This window comes from Lipophrys pholis, assembly GCF_963383615.2.
Source record: "Lipophrys pholis genome assembly, chromosome: 6".
In the NCBI taxonomy this organism is placed as follows: domain Eukaryota; kingdom Metazoa; phylum Chordata; class Actinopteri; order Blenniiformes; family Blenniidae; genus Lipophrys; species Lipophrys pholis.
The window spans coordinates 24,277,709-24,296,215 of record NC_137629.1 but is presented as its reverse complement, the minus strand read 5'-3'; the positions used below and the strand labels follow the sequence as shown (position 1 = coordinate 24,296,215).

At 42.0% G+C, this 18,507-nt stretch overlaps 1 protein-coding gene across 3 annotated transcripts in view; it reads left to right on the top strand.

Annotated features, from left to right (window-relative positions):
• gfpt2 (glutamine-fructose-6-phosphate transaminase 2) overlaps window positions 1-18,507 on the top strand; it is a 34,414-nt gene that overhangs the window by 12,798 nt on the left and 3,109 nt on the right. For 2 of the 3 annotated variants that reach the window (XR_013935432.1, XM_080465871.1), the window contains exons 1-13: window positions 4,129-4,258; window positions 5,819-5,926; window positions 7,209-7,316; window positions 7,503-7,628; window positions 8,248-8,306; window positions 10,317-10,451; window positions 11,378-11,439; window positions 13,251-13,330; window positions 16,293-16,407; window positions 16,558-16,721; window positions 17,005-17,100; window positions 18,080-18,177; window positions 18,335-18,455. Coding sequence is in view for 2 of the 3 variants with exons in the window: in XM_080465871.1 (XP_080321997.1) it covers window positions 4,252-4,258; window positions 5,819-5,926; window positions 7,209-7,316; window positions 7,503-7,628; window positions 8,248-8,306; window positions 10,317-10,451; window positions 11,378-11,439; window positions 13,251-13,330; window positions 16,293-16,407; window positions 16,558-16,721; window positions 17,005-17,100; window positions 18,080-18,177; window positions 18,335-18,455 (1,279 nt within the window). In the remaining variant the exon portion in view is untranslated. Of the gene's footprint in view, window positions 1-4,128; window positions 4,259-5,818; window positions 5,927-7,208; window positions 7,317-7,502; window positions 7,629-8,247; window positions 8,307-10,316; window positions 10,452-11,377; window positions 11,440-13,250; window positions 13,331-16,292; window positions 16,408-16,557; window positions 16,722-17,004; window positions 17,101-18,079; window positions 18,178-18,334; window positions 18,456-18,507 lie in introns of those variants that run through there. The other variant, XM_080465872.1, reaches the window with a different exon arrangement.

The following is an 18,507-nucleotide window of genomic DNA, read 5'->3' as shown; positions in this document are numbered from 1 at the left end:
GGGTCATTGTGTCATACTCCACACCATCCAGCTCCAGAACCACATCTGGGGGTGATTCACAGTGAGCTGGCCCAGAAGTGAACCCGCTGAGTTGGGGGGGTGGGGGGGGTGGGGGCACTGGGACGTTAGCAGAGCTCATGTTTGTCCTCAGGTATCCCGTGAAAGTAAACATCAATCATGCCCACCTCCTGGGGATAAGATTACAGCCCAATGGCCAGCAACACTGATGTAGGTCACACACAAATCAAATCACTATGCTTTTGTTACGCAATAGCAAACTTCTGTACCTCGTAAATTGTAAAGACGTGGCCCCCTTACAGCATCTCTGCGTCCCCAAAGAGCCCCCTGCATTTTTATGGAGCTGAGCAGTATCTGAGCAGGAGACTGTTTGGTTGTTTCCTCCAATGTGACTTTAGGTGTCTACGATAAAAGTTCATCTGCGAAACGTCACAATACATTGTCTAAACGCTGCTGTGCATGTCCATGTTGGTAGAATATCCTATTTCAGTTCGAAACTTTTAATGTCTTGACTTTGTTGTGCTTCAAACATTTAAAAAAAAAAAAATTGAAATTAACCCGGTTTCCAGCTTCTGCCCATCAAGACTGTTGGTCTCTGTGCTGTTCAATAGGCATTCTCCTGCCATCCCCCACCGAGAAACACTGGTGGGCCCTTCTGTGCTGGCCTCCGGGCTCTAACACGAAGCAGATGTGGAGGAGGAGAATCCTGCAACACTATGTCACTCCCCAGTCAGCTGGAGGTGCTCAACTCACCAGCTACATCCGCCCGGTGCCCTCACGTCTCCAAACAGTGCTGACAAGCTGTGCTGCTGGAGTTTGACACTTCACTGTGCATGCGTGTGTGTGTGTGTGTGTGTGTGTGTGTGTGTGTGTGTGTGTGTGTGTGTGTGTGTGTGTGTGTGTGTGTGTGTCTTGGGGGTGGGGGTGGAGGGGGTCATTTCTTGGATGTGCTGAATCCAATACCCAAGACACTTTGCAATTGACCAAAGTTCATAATATTTTCTAATCTGACTCAAGCAGCCAAAGTTTCCAAAGTTTCCTCATGATGAAACTAAAGTGTCTCCGTCTCCTTTTGACTACATGCCTTGACTCATAATGAGCTTTAATAATCATCCATATTCAACTACGTGAAAAAATAGATATCTGAAACAGACCAATTATTTTTTGCCTTGTGACTACGTGTTGTGATTCATTTCAGGTTCATCTGGGTAGAGTATAATATACTTGCATGGTATTCTACCACCCGGTTACCGTAAGTGGTGGTAAACCGCAGCAATGGGCAGAGAGGAGTGATCAGTTAAAAGATAACGTAGATTAGGTCAACGCAATAAACGTGAGAGGTTTGAAAGGCTCAAGAAGCAGGAGTGAGCACACGGGAGGAAGCCTTCTTTTAAGGTCATCATTTTATATCAATGTCGTCATTAAAGAACCTTTGATCTCTGAGTAAAGCTCACGAGAGAAGATCATCACGATAGCCACATAATTATTATACCTTTTAATCCGCTAAGCCACGGGAGGAATGTAGGCCCCCGGCTCCTGTCACTGATTCTCACTCACGCACATCCAACAAACACGCTTACATTTGTCAACACAAACTACCTGGATGAGCAAGTGAAACACAGAGAAAAAGGAGCTCGCAAAGATACTGCACTTGTAAGTATCATGCCGAGAATTTCTGTGCTGAAAAACGCGTTCGATTTAAGGCAGGCGTAAAGGGAGTGCCACATAAATAACAATCATGTTCCTTGAATCAATATACAAACTGGTGTACTGGTTTTCTTCAGGAAGGTAACATATGGGCCAATGTGGTTTGGAAAAAGCAAAGTGAGGCGTATGACTTGGCCAGACACCGGCACATTCCTCGAGCATGGACATGGACTGTAAGTGGACATGATGTGGTCAGAGGAAACACACCCGCTCACATTTCATCTGCGCTTTTATCAACTTGAGAGGCCCTTTTCTTGGTGTAGCTGGATGATGGCGATGGCAGGACTTCTCGGTCCAATCTTTAGGTCCAATGTCAAGGAGACATTTCCTGATTCATACAGGTGACAACCTCAGTTCAAATATAAGCCAAGCACGAGCTCGTGATTTCATTTATATCGCATGCTGCCCTGGCATCAGATGAAAGCTCTGACTGGACCTTTGCACTCTGGGTAGAGGAAGCAGAAGGTCTAATCAAATTGAACGAGCTGACAAGTTTCAGTAAGTGCATGACTCTTCTGCTGGAAAAACTTCTTAGACGTTGTTTTTTGTTTTTTTTAACACACTCTGAGTGTTAAAAGAACATTTGTCCACACAATAAACAAAGCAGCGTCATTCAGCCAGTGGTGAAATTAGTTTTCTTTGTTCAGTCTCAGGACATAACGTAGCACAGACTCCAGTCTAGAGGAGTTTTATCCCCTTGTGGGTGTGTTTATTTCTCCAGTACTCCAGTCCAAACTCATTCATTTAAAGATAAATGGTAACTCAGAAAAAATGTTCCAATGCCTTCACCCAGGGTCAGGTAGATTGGCTCTTGTCCTCAGCGACCTTGGATTCGAATAAAGTGGTAAAGGCGTTTAATTGACGTTTTGTGTCTCGAAATGTCAATAAGAAAATGTGTATCTGTTGTAAACCTTAATTTTTTTTGATTTATTTGGCTTTAACAGTTTGAAATTCTTTCAAATTATTTTCTATTACTAATTTTAGAACAGTTTAATGTTTTACATGAATATCATTGATTCAGGTTTACTGTGCACTACTGAGTGTTAGAGGGAAACATGTAATAGGTTTGTTTCTTTTACATAATTTACTGAGTATACAGCCACTATTCCTACCACGTGTGCAAATTGTTTACCCTCTCACTTCTTGAACATACAGTCTTTTCAACTTCAAGTCACTGAAGACAGAAAACACCCCTAAAAATCAAATTGATGTGTATGCCTCAAATAACAAAGAAATAAAGATTGATTTATTTCACTTCTGTTAATCTGCCACTGCTGTCTCAAAGGTTTTACGTCTGCCTCTTAAAATCCAAACAAGATGTCCTGATTGGGGTTGATGGTATCAGGAAAGAGCAGACTTGTCATGCAAGATAATATAATAAGGTGGAGGGTTGACCTCAATAGAGCACAAAGTAAAGCTCGTGAACCTGCAGTGATACTGGCCAGAGGCAAACACAGAGTCAGTGGATAATGAAGAGTCGTGTATCGAATGTATCAAGGTCCAGTCAAGGTAAAGCTTGTTGTTGTTGTTTTACCATACGTGCGTCAAGAGACACAAAACATGTGGCTCATGAATATTCCCTGAATATTTTCTGTTGCTGGCGGAACAACTTCCCTTGATATAGTCATGCAGAAAACCCATTCTTTGGCACTCGAGTTACGTCTGTCTCACTTACTCATTTCTTTGTCACAAATTGTTCTTTGGCATGTATAACTGAAGGTCCTTAACAACAAAGTTTGATTACAAACAGACTCCTCATGTAGTGATGGAGACCCATATACCTTCTAGATCCAACTTATGGCAGTGAGGGATTGGAGCGTCAAGTAGCTTCCTATCGAGTGTGCGAGGAAATCCACACAAGCACAGGGAGACTGAAAACCCTGGAATCAAACCGGGGATATTCTTGTAGTGTGGTGAGAGAGCCAACCACTACACCACAGTGAAGAAAATATTTAGAATTTACAAGAAAATCAGTCCTTGATCGACAGCAGTGGTTAAAAAAAAAAAAAAAAGTAATTCACAGAAAGTGTAATTAAATCGAAACTATATCACCATAGTTACACCTATATGAGAAAACACAATCACGCTTCCTTCCACATCATATTCATGCTTTAAAAAGACTACAGAGTCGTTTCTGACTGTTTTCTGCTTGTGTTGGATAAAAACAGTTCAAGTTAACTTTCCTCCACTTCAGACGGCCGAGTAAATCAAAGTAAAACTTGACTGTTGGTGCAGCTGACGTGAACAGGTGGGTTGACAAACAGCTGATTGAGCTGCCCATCTCTGCCCGGTGCAGCGGTGAACACCTGCGAGGCGGCGGGATGTCGCTCGGTGGACCTGGGAGGTGCTCCAGGAGGTGTGGCCGCTGCGTCTCCATTTAAAGCCCTTTAACGCGCAGGGGGAGGGAGCGCAGCGCAGTCCGACTGGATTTATCACCGGAGAGGCTCAAGCATCACCCGAACCGAGGAAAGACAGGACGACATCTTTCACGATCTCTTCCAGCAACAAACCAACAAAGTTTGAGTCATGTGTGGTAAGGGTTTCTTTCATACTTGAAGCGTTTTTAAAGTTGTTGGGAAGACCGCGTAGCTCCTGTGGCGCGCACCAGTCCGCCTCTCAATGCCTCGATTATAAACTCGTGAGAAAAAAAAGACACGATCCGCAAGCTTGAATCAATGGTTAACATTTGATGTTGTTTCTCATCTTACGGAAGTAAGAAACATTGAAACGAGCAGTAAGTACGAATCACTACTACGCGCTTTCTGATGAGCGTGAAGATCTTTACGCACGACTGCAACGTGTCAGAGTTTTGTGTACGGATGTGAACGGCAGCCGTGACATTTACGGTCAACATAAGATTTAATGGAGAGGCATTTCCATGTGTTTCTAAAGTTACTTTCACCCGCCTATTAAACCTTCGCAGTGTTGACTTCAGTCGTAATCGACGGGCAATCACACACTTTTCGACAGTCTTTCTGAGCAAGGACACACTAGCCTTCGGCTTTAAGTAAATCTTTTACCCTTTGCGACGTCACGACTGCAAGGAAAGCGACCCAGATTGCAGGGGTTTTACCGCACCCTGCTACCTGGCCGATCCAAACACTGCGCGCAATGTGCGTCCGTCAATGGTCAGCTGTGTGCCTGCGAGAGCAGAGCTGCCCGGGAGGGACATTCCTACACAAACACACACACACACACACACACACACACACACACACACACACACACACACACACACACACACACACACACACACACACACACACACACACACACACACACAGAAAGTTATACATTTAAACATAAGATTTGATGATTTATATTTCTGGGATCTTTTTTGTTGGACGCTGTAAACAGAAATCGTTTCCCATCAGCATGAATATGTGAAGAGTGAGGATGCAATGTCACTGTAATGTATTAACTTTCCACATTATATTGCGTGGATGCCATTAAGGCAGTGAAATACGCCAGGAAGCAAGGGGTTAAATACCCTGACACGTTTTACTGTTGATCCATGGAGTCCTAACACTTCCTAGTAACACGAATATACTAATTTATGTACAAAGATTTATGAGCCATAACTGTCACAACTTTGCTTCAGTGTACGCTGTGTGGTACCAGAACCAGAGAAGAAAACAGAGTGAAACAGCGTTTAGTTTATATTCACTTTATATGCACCTCATAAACTTCCCCAACTTGTTTAAATCAGGGCTGAAAATATCATTGTTCACTGCTACATTCTCCTGATTTAATACACTAACACCTTTTAATCATTCACGTTTGTCACTATTCTAAATGCATTTTTATTTGCATGATTTTACTTATATTTATTCTCCAGTTTTAATAGATTTTTTTTTTCTTTAAGACGCTCTTTTATTTTCTTCATATCTCTTTTTAATGTCTATGTTTTTAATGTAATTTTATGTATTCCTTTGTGAGGCACTTTTGAATTTCCTCGTGTATGAATGGTGCAAATAAACCTGCCTTGCCTTAAGACACTAAAAATATTCTACTCTACACTTTGCAAATGTATAAAGCTCCTCAGCCTCATGGCTCTCAGAGGATTGAAGTTGTGTTTCTCCCTCTCCCAAAGGGATTTTTGCCTACCTGAATTACTGTGTGCCACGCACCAGAAAGGAGATATTTGAGACGCTGGTAAAGGGACTGCTGAGGCTGGAGTACAGAGGGTACGATTCAGCAGGTAAGACACACGGTTACACAGAGCCGCACACATTTGCCGAGCTATGTTTGTGAGGACATACACAAAGCCAAATGCATGCAATGCAATTCCTGCACGGTCACAAACCCGTATGTCCTCACAAACCCCGAGATCAAAAGTGACAGGTCACGTAATTGGCACGTAACTGCTACGTATGCCATTATAATTACATGCCTCACCCAAATACTTACCACAGCCTTGTTCTCCACTCAGTTAAAGCCAAAGCTCTTAAATAATTATGAGGGATATGAACAAGTGGAATCAACTCTGATAGTTTAAGAATAAAAAATATTCCACGTATAGATAGTAATACCGTCACATGTCAATACTGCACGGACAATTATAGTGCTCCTCATTATGCCACTCAAGATACAAAATCGACACTATATTTCAAGAATAGTAAAAGTTAACTTGTCAATTCCAAAATTAAAAACATGAAAGGTGGCCGCAGTCTGTGCATACTGTCGTCTATGATCAATTTATTAGTTATTTCTAAGGTCATTTGCACACCCGAAACCTTTCAGAGGCTTGTAGAATGAAGAAAAACTGGTGTGTCAGGTGACAGCCAAGGCCCGATAATAGCATTTGATCGTCATCAGGCAGTGACACAATCACCCATAAAGCCAAACCAGAAATATAACTTCCTTCATATAACTGCTTGTTGAGATGAAGAATATGAGCTGCTCTGTACTTAAGGCAAAAAGGTGTTTTGTCTTGACCAAACCACCAAACTGATGTCATTCATTGACCCCCCCCCCCCCCCCACACACACACACACACACACACTTCAGGAGGACCTTGAAAGAATCTATCATTGCCTTTAGCCGTTGGCACACTGAGCAGCCGGTCACTCCCCTCATTAATGAGGAGTGACCGACGCACAAACAAACTGGAATCATGTGCTGGGAGGTAACAGTGACTTCTGAAGCAGGGCCTATCAGCACTTGTATCTTTTCTTCACAAACACGGCCTGGCATTCTTTCTGTTTGTTCATCCTATTTGAGCAGGATAAGGCTGCTTTTGCTGGATGCAGTCATATGCAGTCACACCCAAATCATAAACAATATCCTACTTTCTGATAAATTAAATACCATCTTACTTTGGTTACTGGAGTTACTCCTCTGGGCTTTCACGATTAACCTTTCTATTGTTTTGTGAGGAAGATTATTGTGTCCCCTCAGCGCCTATGAACTTTATATGTCTGTGTTAATAGCTTTTCTGTATAAAATAAAAGTACATGCCCTCACTTCCTGTCTATTTTCAGGTATTGCCGTGGACGGCCCAAACAAGTCGACCACCGACATCAATGGCAACACCATCCATCTGTTCAAGAAGACAGGGAAGGTCAAGGCTCTGGATGAGGAGCTGTACAGTGAGTTTAAGCACATTTTAATCTATTTTTCAGGATGTGCTTTTACTATTCTGCAGTGACTGTCTTGCGAAGATGTTTTTTTCCAGCGCTAAAAGCACCATGCTTCTTTTTCTTGGACATCTTGTGCTGCATTCACCTTTCCTTAAAGTCCAATGCTCAAGTTGTGGTTGTGCTTTGTGTGATCAGAAAAGGACTCACTGGACCTGGACGAAGAACTGACCACACACTTTGGCATCGCTCACACTCGATGGGCGACGCACGGAGAACCCAGTGCTCTCAACAGCCACCCTCACCGCTCCGACAAGGACAACGGTAACGCGCTGATGTACCTTCATATAACCTGTAAATGTGTAGGACTAATGCAGCAGTATCGCCTCCCCCGATTTTAGGCGGTGACTTAAATGAATTCATTTGTCATTTGTCATCCTCCTGATTGTTGCCGTGTTCTCCTGTTCTCATTTTTTTCACGAGCCATCATGTTCTTTTCTTTTGTCTATGTCCTAAAACAAAACAAAGCCAACGCCAAGTAATGTCTTTGACATTTAATCTCTAAATATATGGTGTTTTTATTGTCTTTAAATGCCAATGAAAACCGTGTTGGTATTGTGAAATGAGTGGATACACCTGTGGCATTTTCTAGTTTATTAATCAAATATACACCCATTGGAAAGAATAATATGCTGTGCATTTGTACGCGATTGTTTACACTGGAGTGAAGCCAACCTTTTAACGTGAAACGATGCTAAAACGATTCTTTTGACGGAACGTCGCGGCGCAGCATCGACGAGAGGCTGTCAAATCGGATGCAGACCAATCGCTAGGACGTAAAGCTGTAGTATTGCAGTAGTTGCTGCATTTTGTATTTCATGAGACAATTAGTGTGGCACTTACCTCCGATCCCTCTCTTTCTCCCTACTGCTGTTTGTTTTAGAGTTTGTCGTCGTCCACAATGGCATCATTACCAATTACAAGGAGCTGAAGGAGTACCTGGTGAGTCCTCGCCTTCAGTACAAGCAACATCAATGTCACGTTACAATCACGGGCCTCGTTTTCCTCGTGCACAGATCACTCGGTGATGAAACTGATCTTATCTCACTTGTGAAAGTCCGAACACAAGGCAGACTATTTCAAAGCTCTGATTTAGGGGGGTTTGTTTTGTATAAATTTCACTTGTCTATCAAAGATGGACGAATACGTTCAGGGGGATTTATTTTTCTTCTTGGACACATGCACACTGTTTTAAGAAACTTTGCAAGAATGTTTCTAGAGCAGTAACGACAGGTCATCTGTGACTGAAGCTTATTCAAATCCTCCTGTCTCTTCATATCATCCCATACACACCCATCGCATGTTTGAGGAGAACACACTGCCAATTATAGACTGGTAGATGAATCAATGCTTTTATGATTGAAGAGGAAATCGAAAGAGTGCCAAGAGGAGGAGGTGCCAGGCTGTTTTGGCCTCTAATAGTTTTTCAACACGCCATTGAAGCTCCCTTCTATTGAGGAATAAATTGTTAAATGGCCATTAAGTCCCGTTTCTTCAATCGCTCTGCAAAGAGAGTCATTTCTTGATGGGTATACACATGCATGTTTTTATACAAATGTAGCTTTATTGAAAAAGAAAATAAGAGATTTATTGACAAAAAAAAAAAATTCAATCTGTTCTCATGTGTACGTTTTTATCCAACTCTTATTTATGGGATACTGGAGCCTATTTCAACTGCATGTAGGTGAAGGTGCATTACATCCTGGACAAGTCACCAGCGCACAAGCCAAATGTAAAGAGAGTCCTACAGTGACGTTCACTCCCACAGAATATTGGGAGATACCAATTAACTTCATGTGCATGTTTATGGACAGTGCAGGCATTGGGAGAGTATGCAAACTTCACACAGGAAGCCACGACTCAGTTTCAAAACAAACTCGCTGTGAGGCAAGAGTGCTGACCACTGCCCCACTGTGTATATGCCAAGAAGTATTTTCACCAAAATATTTACCAAACACATATTGCCTTACTTTGTTTTTTTTGGTACTTTGGTTGCATGTTTGGGGCCATTGTTCTCCGCAGTAAAATTAACTTGGTACAAATCAGGCCCAAGATGCATTAAAAACAGCATTTTATCACATTTGTCCAGATACAAAAATTGGGCAGTTACAAATCTTTTGTCTTTCTTTCTTCAAGTGACTCTTCTGATGGTGGATATTTGATTTCATGAAACAGCTTTTTGTTTTTGATTTAAGTCATCAGACCTTTTCTAAGAAACATGAGCTGGATGAAACAGCCCACAATAACTTGTTGCTTTTTTTTTTTTTTTTAGCTTTTTACCGAAGTTGGAGTTCCAACTATTTGTTCCCAAATTATTCATCAAAAGCTTGTGTTTTATAATTATATACAATTTTCCACCTGGTAGCTTTGATGGTAGCCCAATTGCAAGAGCCACGTGTGTAAAGATGAAGAAATGTTTCTGGGTCGTGGCATTAAATGTACATTTTAGAGTGTAATTGAGACGAATTAAAAGTAGTTAAGGGAGATTTTAAGATTTAGAGACGTTTGTCACTTCAGGATAATGTTGGGTAACTTCTCGCACAACCAGACCTGGAGTGTCCAGAGTTAAGTGAATCGGGTTGTGTTAATCAGTTAGGACGTTGTGTATTACTTCATATGTGGTTAGTATATCTTTCTATGATTTTATTATACAAGAAATGTTTAAAATGTTACAGAGTCAGTTGTTTAAATAGCTATTTATCATTGATTTTGTGATTGTTTGTGTTCATGAATTAGTTTAAAGGTCCTGCACAATGATTTATCTTTTACAGCCTCCAATAAACAATCTTAATCAAAGAACAGCCAGCTACTACCATAAACCCTCCATAAGAAATATAAAAGCTTCAGATGAATCTGTTAGAAAGTCCCTACATTATTACACAATGACGTGCAGTGTCGCTTCAGTAATAATATGAATTATATGATCCCAAATCGTATATTGTACCTTTTCAGATGACCAAAGGATACGAGTTTGAGTCGGAGACAGACACAGAAGTGATCCCAAAACTGATCAAATACGTTTATGACAACCGAGAGAGCGACAAAATCTCCTTCTCCACGCTGGTAGAGAGAGTCATCCAGCAGCTGGTGAGTAGCAACAACAAACACCACAGCACATCACAGGTGGTATCATCTTATTTCTGGCAACACTATTAAAAAATAAAAAATAAAATAAAAATCTGTCCATTTAAGAACGCAGGTTTTTTTGGTTTTTTTTTTGCCCTCGACCAAGTAAATGGAAATTTTTACGAGCAGCTTCCTGGTAACTATGAAGGATAACATTATGCTACTGCGTGTCAGCAAGTGTGTCACACACACGCATATGAGTATTTACTCTTGTTACACTGTGTGAGTGTTTTAAAATCCCTGTCCATTAAAACACAGTACACCCTGACAAAAAACATTAGCCATGGCAACCGCCCCAACAGCATCACTCGTGACATCATCACTTGCAGAAAACAGTTTTTTTTTTTTTTTTTTAATGAGATGAAGCAAACAGGCTTTTTTTTTTTTTTCCCTTTCCATTGTGTGAGTAATGGCTGACAGCTTCAGACTCTCACGTCAGAGGGCTACGGCAGGCGGAAGCAGCCATTTTGGATCCACAGTAATGGGAACCAGATAGTTCAGATATTCTAAAACAGCCACACAAACATTACACCACAACCTCTGCAATCCCACTCGCTCATGTTTATTCTAACCACCACTGGCAGTCTTGTAGTCACCGCTGTCGAAACACAGCTGATGCTATACAATAGAGGTCTTATTTCTCTGAGCGCACCCCCACCCCCCCTTCCCGCTTGCCCCCCACAGTTTCCCAACATTCAACTGCAACGTCCAACCCCAGAGAGTCAGGAGAAAGTCCTCCTCACTTTCCTGGAATACCTGCCTACTTTTACATTGCCTTCACAAATCTGAGGAGTTGAATTGTTCCTCTGCTCTGAAAGCTCACGTCAGCATTTATTTACTTTCAGCCAAATGTAAACCTTCTGTCACTGCTTCTTTTTTCCTGTTAGGAGGGTGCTTTTGCTCTGGTGTTTAAGAGCCGTCATTTCCCTGGGGAGGCTGTGTCGACCAGGTCAGTCTGAACACCGTAACACACACACACACACACACACACACACACACACACACACACACACACACACACATACGCACGCACGCACCAATATGACCCCGCGACGCCTTGTACGGTCCAGTGTCTGTTCTGTGGGCCGTGCTCGCCCGGGATGCGTCATCCACCTTATTGCCACTATGAAGCAAAGGGAAAGACGATTTCCAGAAACCCCTTTGATGCATGCGCGTTATCCTGGCTTATCTTTATTGGAGGTGAAAGTAGTTTGGAAACTCATTTTCTCGCAATAACGAGTTGCTGTGCTTTTCTTAATTGCTCATGCGAACACATGGCTCTTTCTTCTGTCGGTGTCAGTACAATCTGCATCTTAAAACCAGAGGTTGAATTTAGGTTCTTGTTCTGTCTCCTGGGCCTCTGACTCCTTGGCTGCTGGTCTTGCACCACCTCCTTTGTGACTCATTAACAGAGAGACGAGAGAGTTTCCTGCTTCAGCTTCGGGAAATATGTTTGAGCCACACTAAAACTCCCGGTTAATTACTTTATTTTTTTTAAATATCGTTTTATATATTTCCGTGTTCAGTGGACTGTCATTGACCAGGAAGGAGGAAGACTGTTGGAGCAAATGAGAGCGCTCATAAGAAAGAGGGAGAGGGAGATAAGTGGGCTCTAACTTATGATTTATGCAAACAGCTTTGATATGGCAGTCACATTATTGTCAGGGCTTCTTCTTGGCACACCCGGCAATCCATTAATCTCTGTCATCTGAGTTAACCTACTTTGTGTTCCGAGTTTCTGTAGGAAAGATTCTGTTGTGGTTCGCGCTGTATGTGGAATGGGCAGTGCCGTCTGCCAAGACGGGGAGATGTGAGATGTTTGTAATTATCTCGTGAGGCTTGCCGCCGCCCACTTTTTGTCTGAGAGATCAGTGTCCCAGCAGGATTTTCACTCTCTTCATCTCAGTTTCTCTTTCTGGCCTTTCTTCTACTCTTCTTCCATTTTACCTTTTTCTGAGCCACCCAGTCCTTCTCTTACTCAGACTTCTGTCATCCATTTGCTTCCCCTCCTCTCCTCTCTTCCCTCTTTGGCATAAATATTATATTGGATAGCGACCACATGTTTCTGTTTGCAAGCCTCCCTTTTCAAGCCCCACACCCCTTAAAACAACCAGAGTCCCTGCGTCATCACAGCCCCTGAGAAGGGTTAAGGAGAGGGAAAAGAGGCGAGCAGACAAAAGAAAAAAAATGATAAGTGAGAAGTGGCTTTTAAAACTCAATCATAATGAATAACTGGCCATATGGAGGCTTTGTCCTGGCACTGTGGTTGCAAAATACATGTGAAAAGTTTTCTTGTCTTTCAAGGTTAGTCCCTCCACCCCCTCCTCCCTCACCTGAGACATGTGACGGTACCTGCCAATCGGAGAAGCCCACATGGAACCAGCAGCCAATGAGGAGTAGTTTGTTCCAGGAAGCCTCTGAAACTTAAAGGGATGTTCATGAATAGATGCTCAGTTTGCGACTCAACCTCGGGATAGTGAACACAAATGAATTCTTGTTCAAATGAGAAAATTTGCAGCTGTGCTGTACAGTAAGAAACAAACAGAAAGAGCCATGGTTTCAATGAAGTCCTGGAAAGCATTGTGCTTTGATTGGAATAATACAGTGGGATAAAATGTCAGGGTGACTTAAACTTCCACAAAGCACCAAGTGAGAGAGCGTGTCTGACACTGTTGCCTACAAAACCTAATCCTTCTCCAACACTTTCTCCCCTTCGCCCTCATTGCTTCCCCTCCGCTTGCCTCATTCTTGTCTCTGCAGGAGAGGAAGTCCGCTGCTCATTGGTGTGCGAAGCGAGCATGAGCTGTCGACCGAGCAGATCCCCGTCCAGTACAACAGTGGTGAGCTCTGTTCTTGTGTTTGTCTGCCATTGTCCCCTGACACTGCACCCGGAACCTCTCCCTCCATGCAAAACCGAGTGCAGACATGCTGTAGGTGCAACACATCACACAGCAGCAAAAACAGCTGCAAGTCCTTTTTCCCCAGGGGAGTGTCCCGGATATCAAATTTAATACCGCAGCACTTATGAAGCTGCTGGTTTAACACCGAAAAGAAAGAAACTGAACTTCTTCAATCGTAACTGACTACCATGAAACATAGCTTCTATTTCTATTTTATTTTCAGTTCTGTTTCATTATTATTCAATATAATATAGCTTTTCTTTGGAATATAGGTCAATGTGAAAATGAAGGAAATACTAAATGATGCCATTGTGTGTATTATTTGATAATTGACCTCGGCTTGTGGTGAGATTTTCGAGACTTTTTGTCAAAAGTAAAGGTGTGTGTGCCAGGTAGCTCTGGTATAGATGTCTGGAATATAGAAGATATTGATTGGAGAAGCAGATTAGTATTTCCCGGCATATCCTTTCCTTGTACGTTTATAGAGAAGGAAGTATGGTCAATAAAGATTTTTTAATTTTTTATTATCATAGCTATAAACTAGGCTGATACATTTATCAGTTGTAGGCAATGATAATAACAGCTACCGTACTTTCACAATTTTTGTCACACAATTGACACAATTTCTAAAAGGTAAAGACGAGGCGTTACTTGTAAAGCAGCTGTGGAAAACCTGCGAGCTTACACGCCACGGTACGCAGAAGAGTTTATACAACTTCTCAAGGAAAAACCTTCCCTTTGAGCTCTTACTGGAATCCAGCACAATGCGCCTGTGCATCCCGATTCTGCAGAAGAAAATCCACACCGACCGCCAAAGCCACTCCAAGTGATACAAGACGTTTGGTTACTCTGGTTTTATTGTGCAGTGATACTTAAAAAGAACATTCTTAGAAAGCGCTTTCTCCTCAGGTTTCTGCCAGAGAGTCCTGTGTTTAGTTTTAAATGAAGCATTTTGGAAACTCAAGCACTTCCTGGAAGGAGTTGGAAGTGAAAGTCACAGAATGAGCAGCAGTGCAGGCGGCGATTTAGTTTGAGTACCTTCATAGTTTTCCACCTTAATATCTTAATGATTATTTTAGAGTTTGCAACAACCTGCTCATGATGTTTCTCTACTTTTCTCAAGAATGTGTCCTCCTGCTCTTATCAGTGTTAGTTGTTTGTTTGGTGTGGGGCTAGCTCAAAGTTCAAGGCAGACTGGCTCAGGGGTGGGGGATCTTGTTTGGTATTTGTAAATAACTTCTATTCCGAGACAATGGTTCAGACAGAGGCTGCTGCCATTATTATCACACATTCTCAAATACCGATACCATGGCCCGACTATCATCAGTTACTATATACATGTCAAATATATATATCGGATAACATTTCAGTGCTATCTGAATTATAAAGAGAAGACGAGTGGAGCGGATTAACATTCACCAGGATGTTTTCCTGAGTGTGAAAGACGGCAGCAGATTGTGGTCCAGGGCATGTTACTCATGAGCTGGGCACACAGTTTGGTCCACATCATAAAGCACAACACATCCCTGCTCTCCAGACTCCCAGCATGGACATTATTTCCCCCCAGTTTTATAACATGTTAAAAAACAGACTCATTGGAAACACCCTTCTTTCTATTGTATAGCACATATACTGTATTTCATGAAGCTTCAAGTGGAAAGTTGTTTTGAAGACGATATGTTAAGGGAAGGGTGGTTTGCCTTAATGGACAATCCTTATCTCTAAATAGTGATCACAGCAACACTGCACACAGAGACGACTTCCTCGATTCGATTGTAGTCCCAACATCATCTTCTACAAGATTCTAGAGTAGCAGAAAACAAATAAATTGAATGCATCTGAAATTATAAACTGAATTTAGCAAACGCAATTCAACGAATATTTAAAATAGAGTACAATGAGAATAGATGACAAATACTACGTTGCGTTGTAAAGATGACGATGAAGAAGATGATGATGATGATGTCGATGGGCAATGAAGGCCTCGAGGTTAGGAAAGCAGTGTGGTTTTGAAACGCGATGGCCTCAGGTTGCATCAGGATGGGCTTTGGTTTAAAACCTTTGCCAAATCACACATGTGGCTCACACGATCCACTGAGTTGACCCTGGAAGGGAGCAGCCAAAACACATTCTCTCTTTCTTTTCTTTTTTTCCCCTCTAAAGCTTGAGCAAGAAAAAAAAAAAAAAAATCTTTTTTAATGGCCAGTGTCTGTTGCTCTGTGTCCCTAGACATCACAAAAAGGATCGTAACAGGAAATGACAATACAAGTAAGAAATACCTTGAGTCTGTTGATCTTCTCATACATCTGTTCCACTCGCACTTTTTGTGGGTTGAGTAATAAAGATGGTACTTTATTACTTTCGCTGTTTGTTTTGTCACGACAAATACAAATTAAACCACAGAGTGATAAATGTTTTTCTGCACAGCTCTTTGTTGCTGTGCCGTGGCTCTTCAAGACACCTTTGAATGTCCTTGCAATAATATCTGTCATTGAAAATTGCTGTAAGACTTCCATTCATTTCCATGCAGTTTATAATCGATCAGGTAACCTTAAGGAAATATTTATTTTCTGCTGTGTGACATCGTAGCGTAGGCTCCACTCCTTCAATTCATCTAGGTTTATTTGTTCTGCGCTATTCAAGCATACCAAAACGAAGCACGCATGTTATTAGGTTTACGCTATTGAATCGGCGTTAGATGTTATTTGTGTCACTGCTATTGTTTTAATACCAGAGGAGGCAAAGTATATTGGCTTTTATGCTGAATATCCTAACGGGAAAAACCGGTTTCCACCCAACCACATACACAAGAGGGAAAAAGTCACGTGATATGCACATTGTCATCTTTTTATTCTCAAACAGTGCATGTGTCACCTCTGACTCTTGCATTTTGAACTTGCAGTTCACAAGGGGGGAGTCCAGGAGAAAAACAGCCACAACCGATCTGAAGGCTCCAACACTATCGACTCCGTGGGGGACGGCAGGGCAGTGGAGTATTACTTTGCATCGGACGCTAGGTGAGGAAAAAGTTGTCTGTAACATGTCCAGTATTATTCAAGAATAAAATCTTACAATTTGTCCATTACAATCTATTGTCAGTGTACCACATGAATACATCAAACTGATGCTGGAATCGTTTCAACACAACTGCTTCTAATCATTCGCAGTGCCATCATCGAGCACACCAACAAGGTGTTGTACCTGGAGGACGATGACATCGCGCTGGTGAGAGAAGGGAAACTGTCCATCCACAGAATGAAGCGGCAGGTCGGAGATGATCCAGTCAGAGCTATCCAGACCCTGCAGATGGAGATGCAACAGATCATGAAGGGTAGGACACGTTTTCAGTTTGAATCAGATTCATGCTCAGTTAAATGAATCGAATGCATACAGGTAATTAGAGATTATAAAAAGCACCAACAGCACTTCCTCTAAGAAACAAATGTTCAACCAATTAATGCTCGTTGTACTTGCTCGCCCTCTGCTGGCAGCTTCAGGAAACGTTTCTATTTTTATGGTTTTTATTTATCACATTTGCAGAAACTCCATATGTGTGTTTTATCTTTCATGCTTATAATGCATGTCTTATTTTATATGCTGTTTCTTTATTTCAGGAAATTTTGAAGCCTTCATGCAGAAGGAGATCTTTGAGCAGCCCGAGTCTGTCGTCAACACAATGAGAGGCCGGATTTGTTTTGACAAAAACATAGGTGACTGTTTCCCTCAATCTGCACTGTCTTCAACAATTGAAAATCGGTAGCTATCATATTATTTAAATGATTCCTTAGATAAATACAGGTATTAATCATTTAAAATATTCTGGCAACCTGTCTGTGGACCCAGCTGTTTGCCAAGTGTCAGCTACTATAAGCTGCAGCCCGTGATGAATAAAACAGTAATAAAGAATGGATGGAGTGACACCAACTGCAGATTTGTATATTATTGATTTAGTTGAACCATAGAACTGCTCATGTTACTAAAATATTTATGTTCTCACCAGTGCATCCCCACATCTGTCACTCATATTTTCCATCCCGATAACAGGATACTACTAGTAATACACTAGTACTATCATCAGTTGTATGAATGCATGCATGTATGTACATAATCTCAACATCACGTTCATAAAGTTCCCACTTCTGATTGACATTTTCTCAGAACATATTCAAAAAACAACCGGCAGCTACAACATTAGGTACATTTTATCCAACTATCCGTCTCCTTTCCTGCTTTTGCATTTCGCTGTGGTAGTAGGTTAGAGGCGATCCCAGCTGACTGTGGGTGAAGACAGGTTGCACCCTGAACAGGTCCCTCACAAGGCAGACAAAGGGAAAATTCCATAGAGACATTCACACATTTGAGTAATTTAGAGGCACCAGTTAATCGCATACACGTTTTTGCACTGTGGGAGGAAACTAAAGTACTTCCACACAGGAAGGCTTCAAACTAGGGATAGTCTTGTTGTAAGCAAGAGTGCTAATACCATAAGGTACACTTGTACAATATAGTGTGACCTCGATGCAACAGCTCTGCCGTTAATTCTCACTTCACACACACAATAAAGTCCCAAGATTTGAGGTTGTAGCTCATTGTGATGCTGAGCTGAACTGAAATGTTGTCTGAGGTGTACAGTCGCCATTAAATGTGTATTAATGCTGACAATGAACTGTTTGTCATCTACTTTCTCAGTGGTACTGGGAGGGCTGAAAGACCACCTGAAAGAGGTTAAACGCTGCAGACGGCTGATCATGATTGGTTGCGGCACAAGTTTCCACGCTGCAGTGGCTGTGAGTAGTGCCACCAAATTTTATTTTTAACTTGGTGTAGGCTGGATGACGCTATAGTTCGTCAAAACCAACATCACCGTACAAAACGGAGACGTGACTCCACTCTCTGAGCGGAGCGTGACGATGACACAGCTGTCTTTATTTGCTCACGCCTCAGACCAGACAGATCCTGGAGGAGCTGACAGAACTGCCTGTCATGGTGGAGCTGGCGAGTGATTTCCTGGACCGCAACACGCCAGTTTTCAGAGACGACGTGTGTTTCTTTATCAGCCAGTCAGGTGATAACTGCACACAATATGCAGACTGTCAGCACACGCAGACAATAAAATT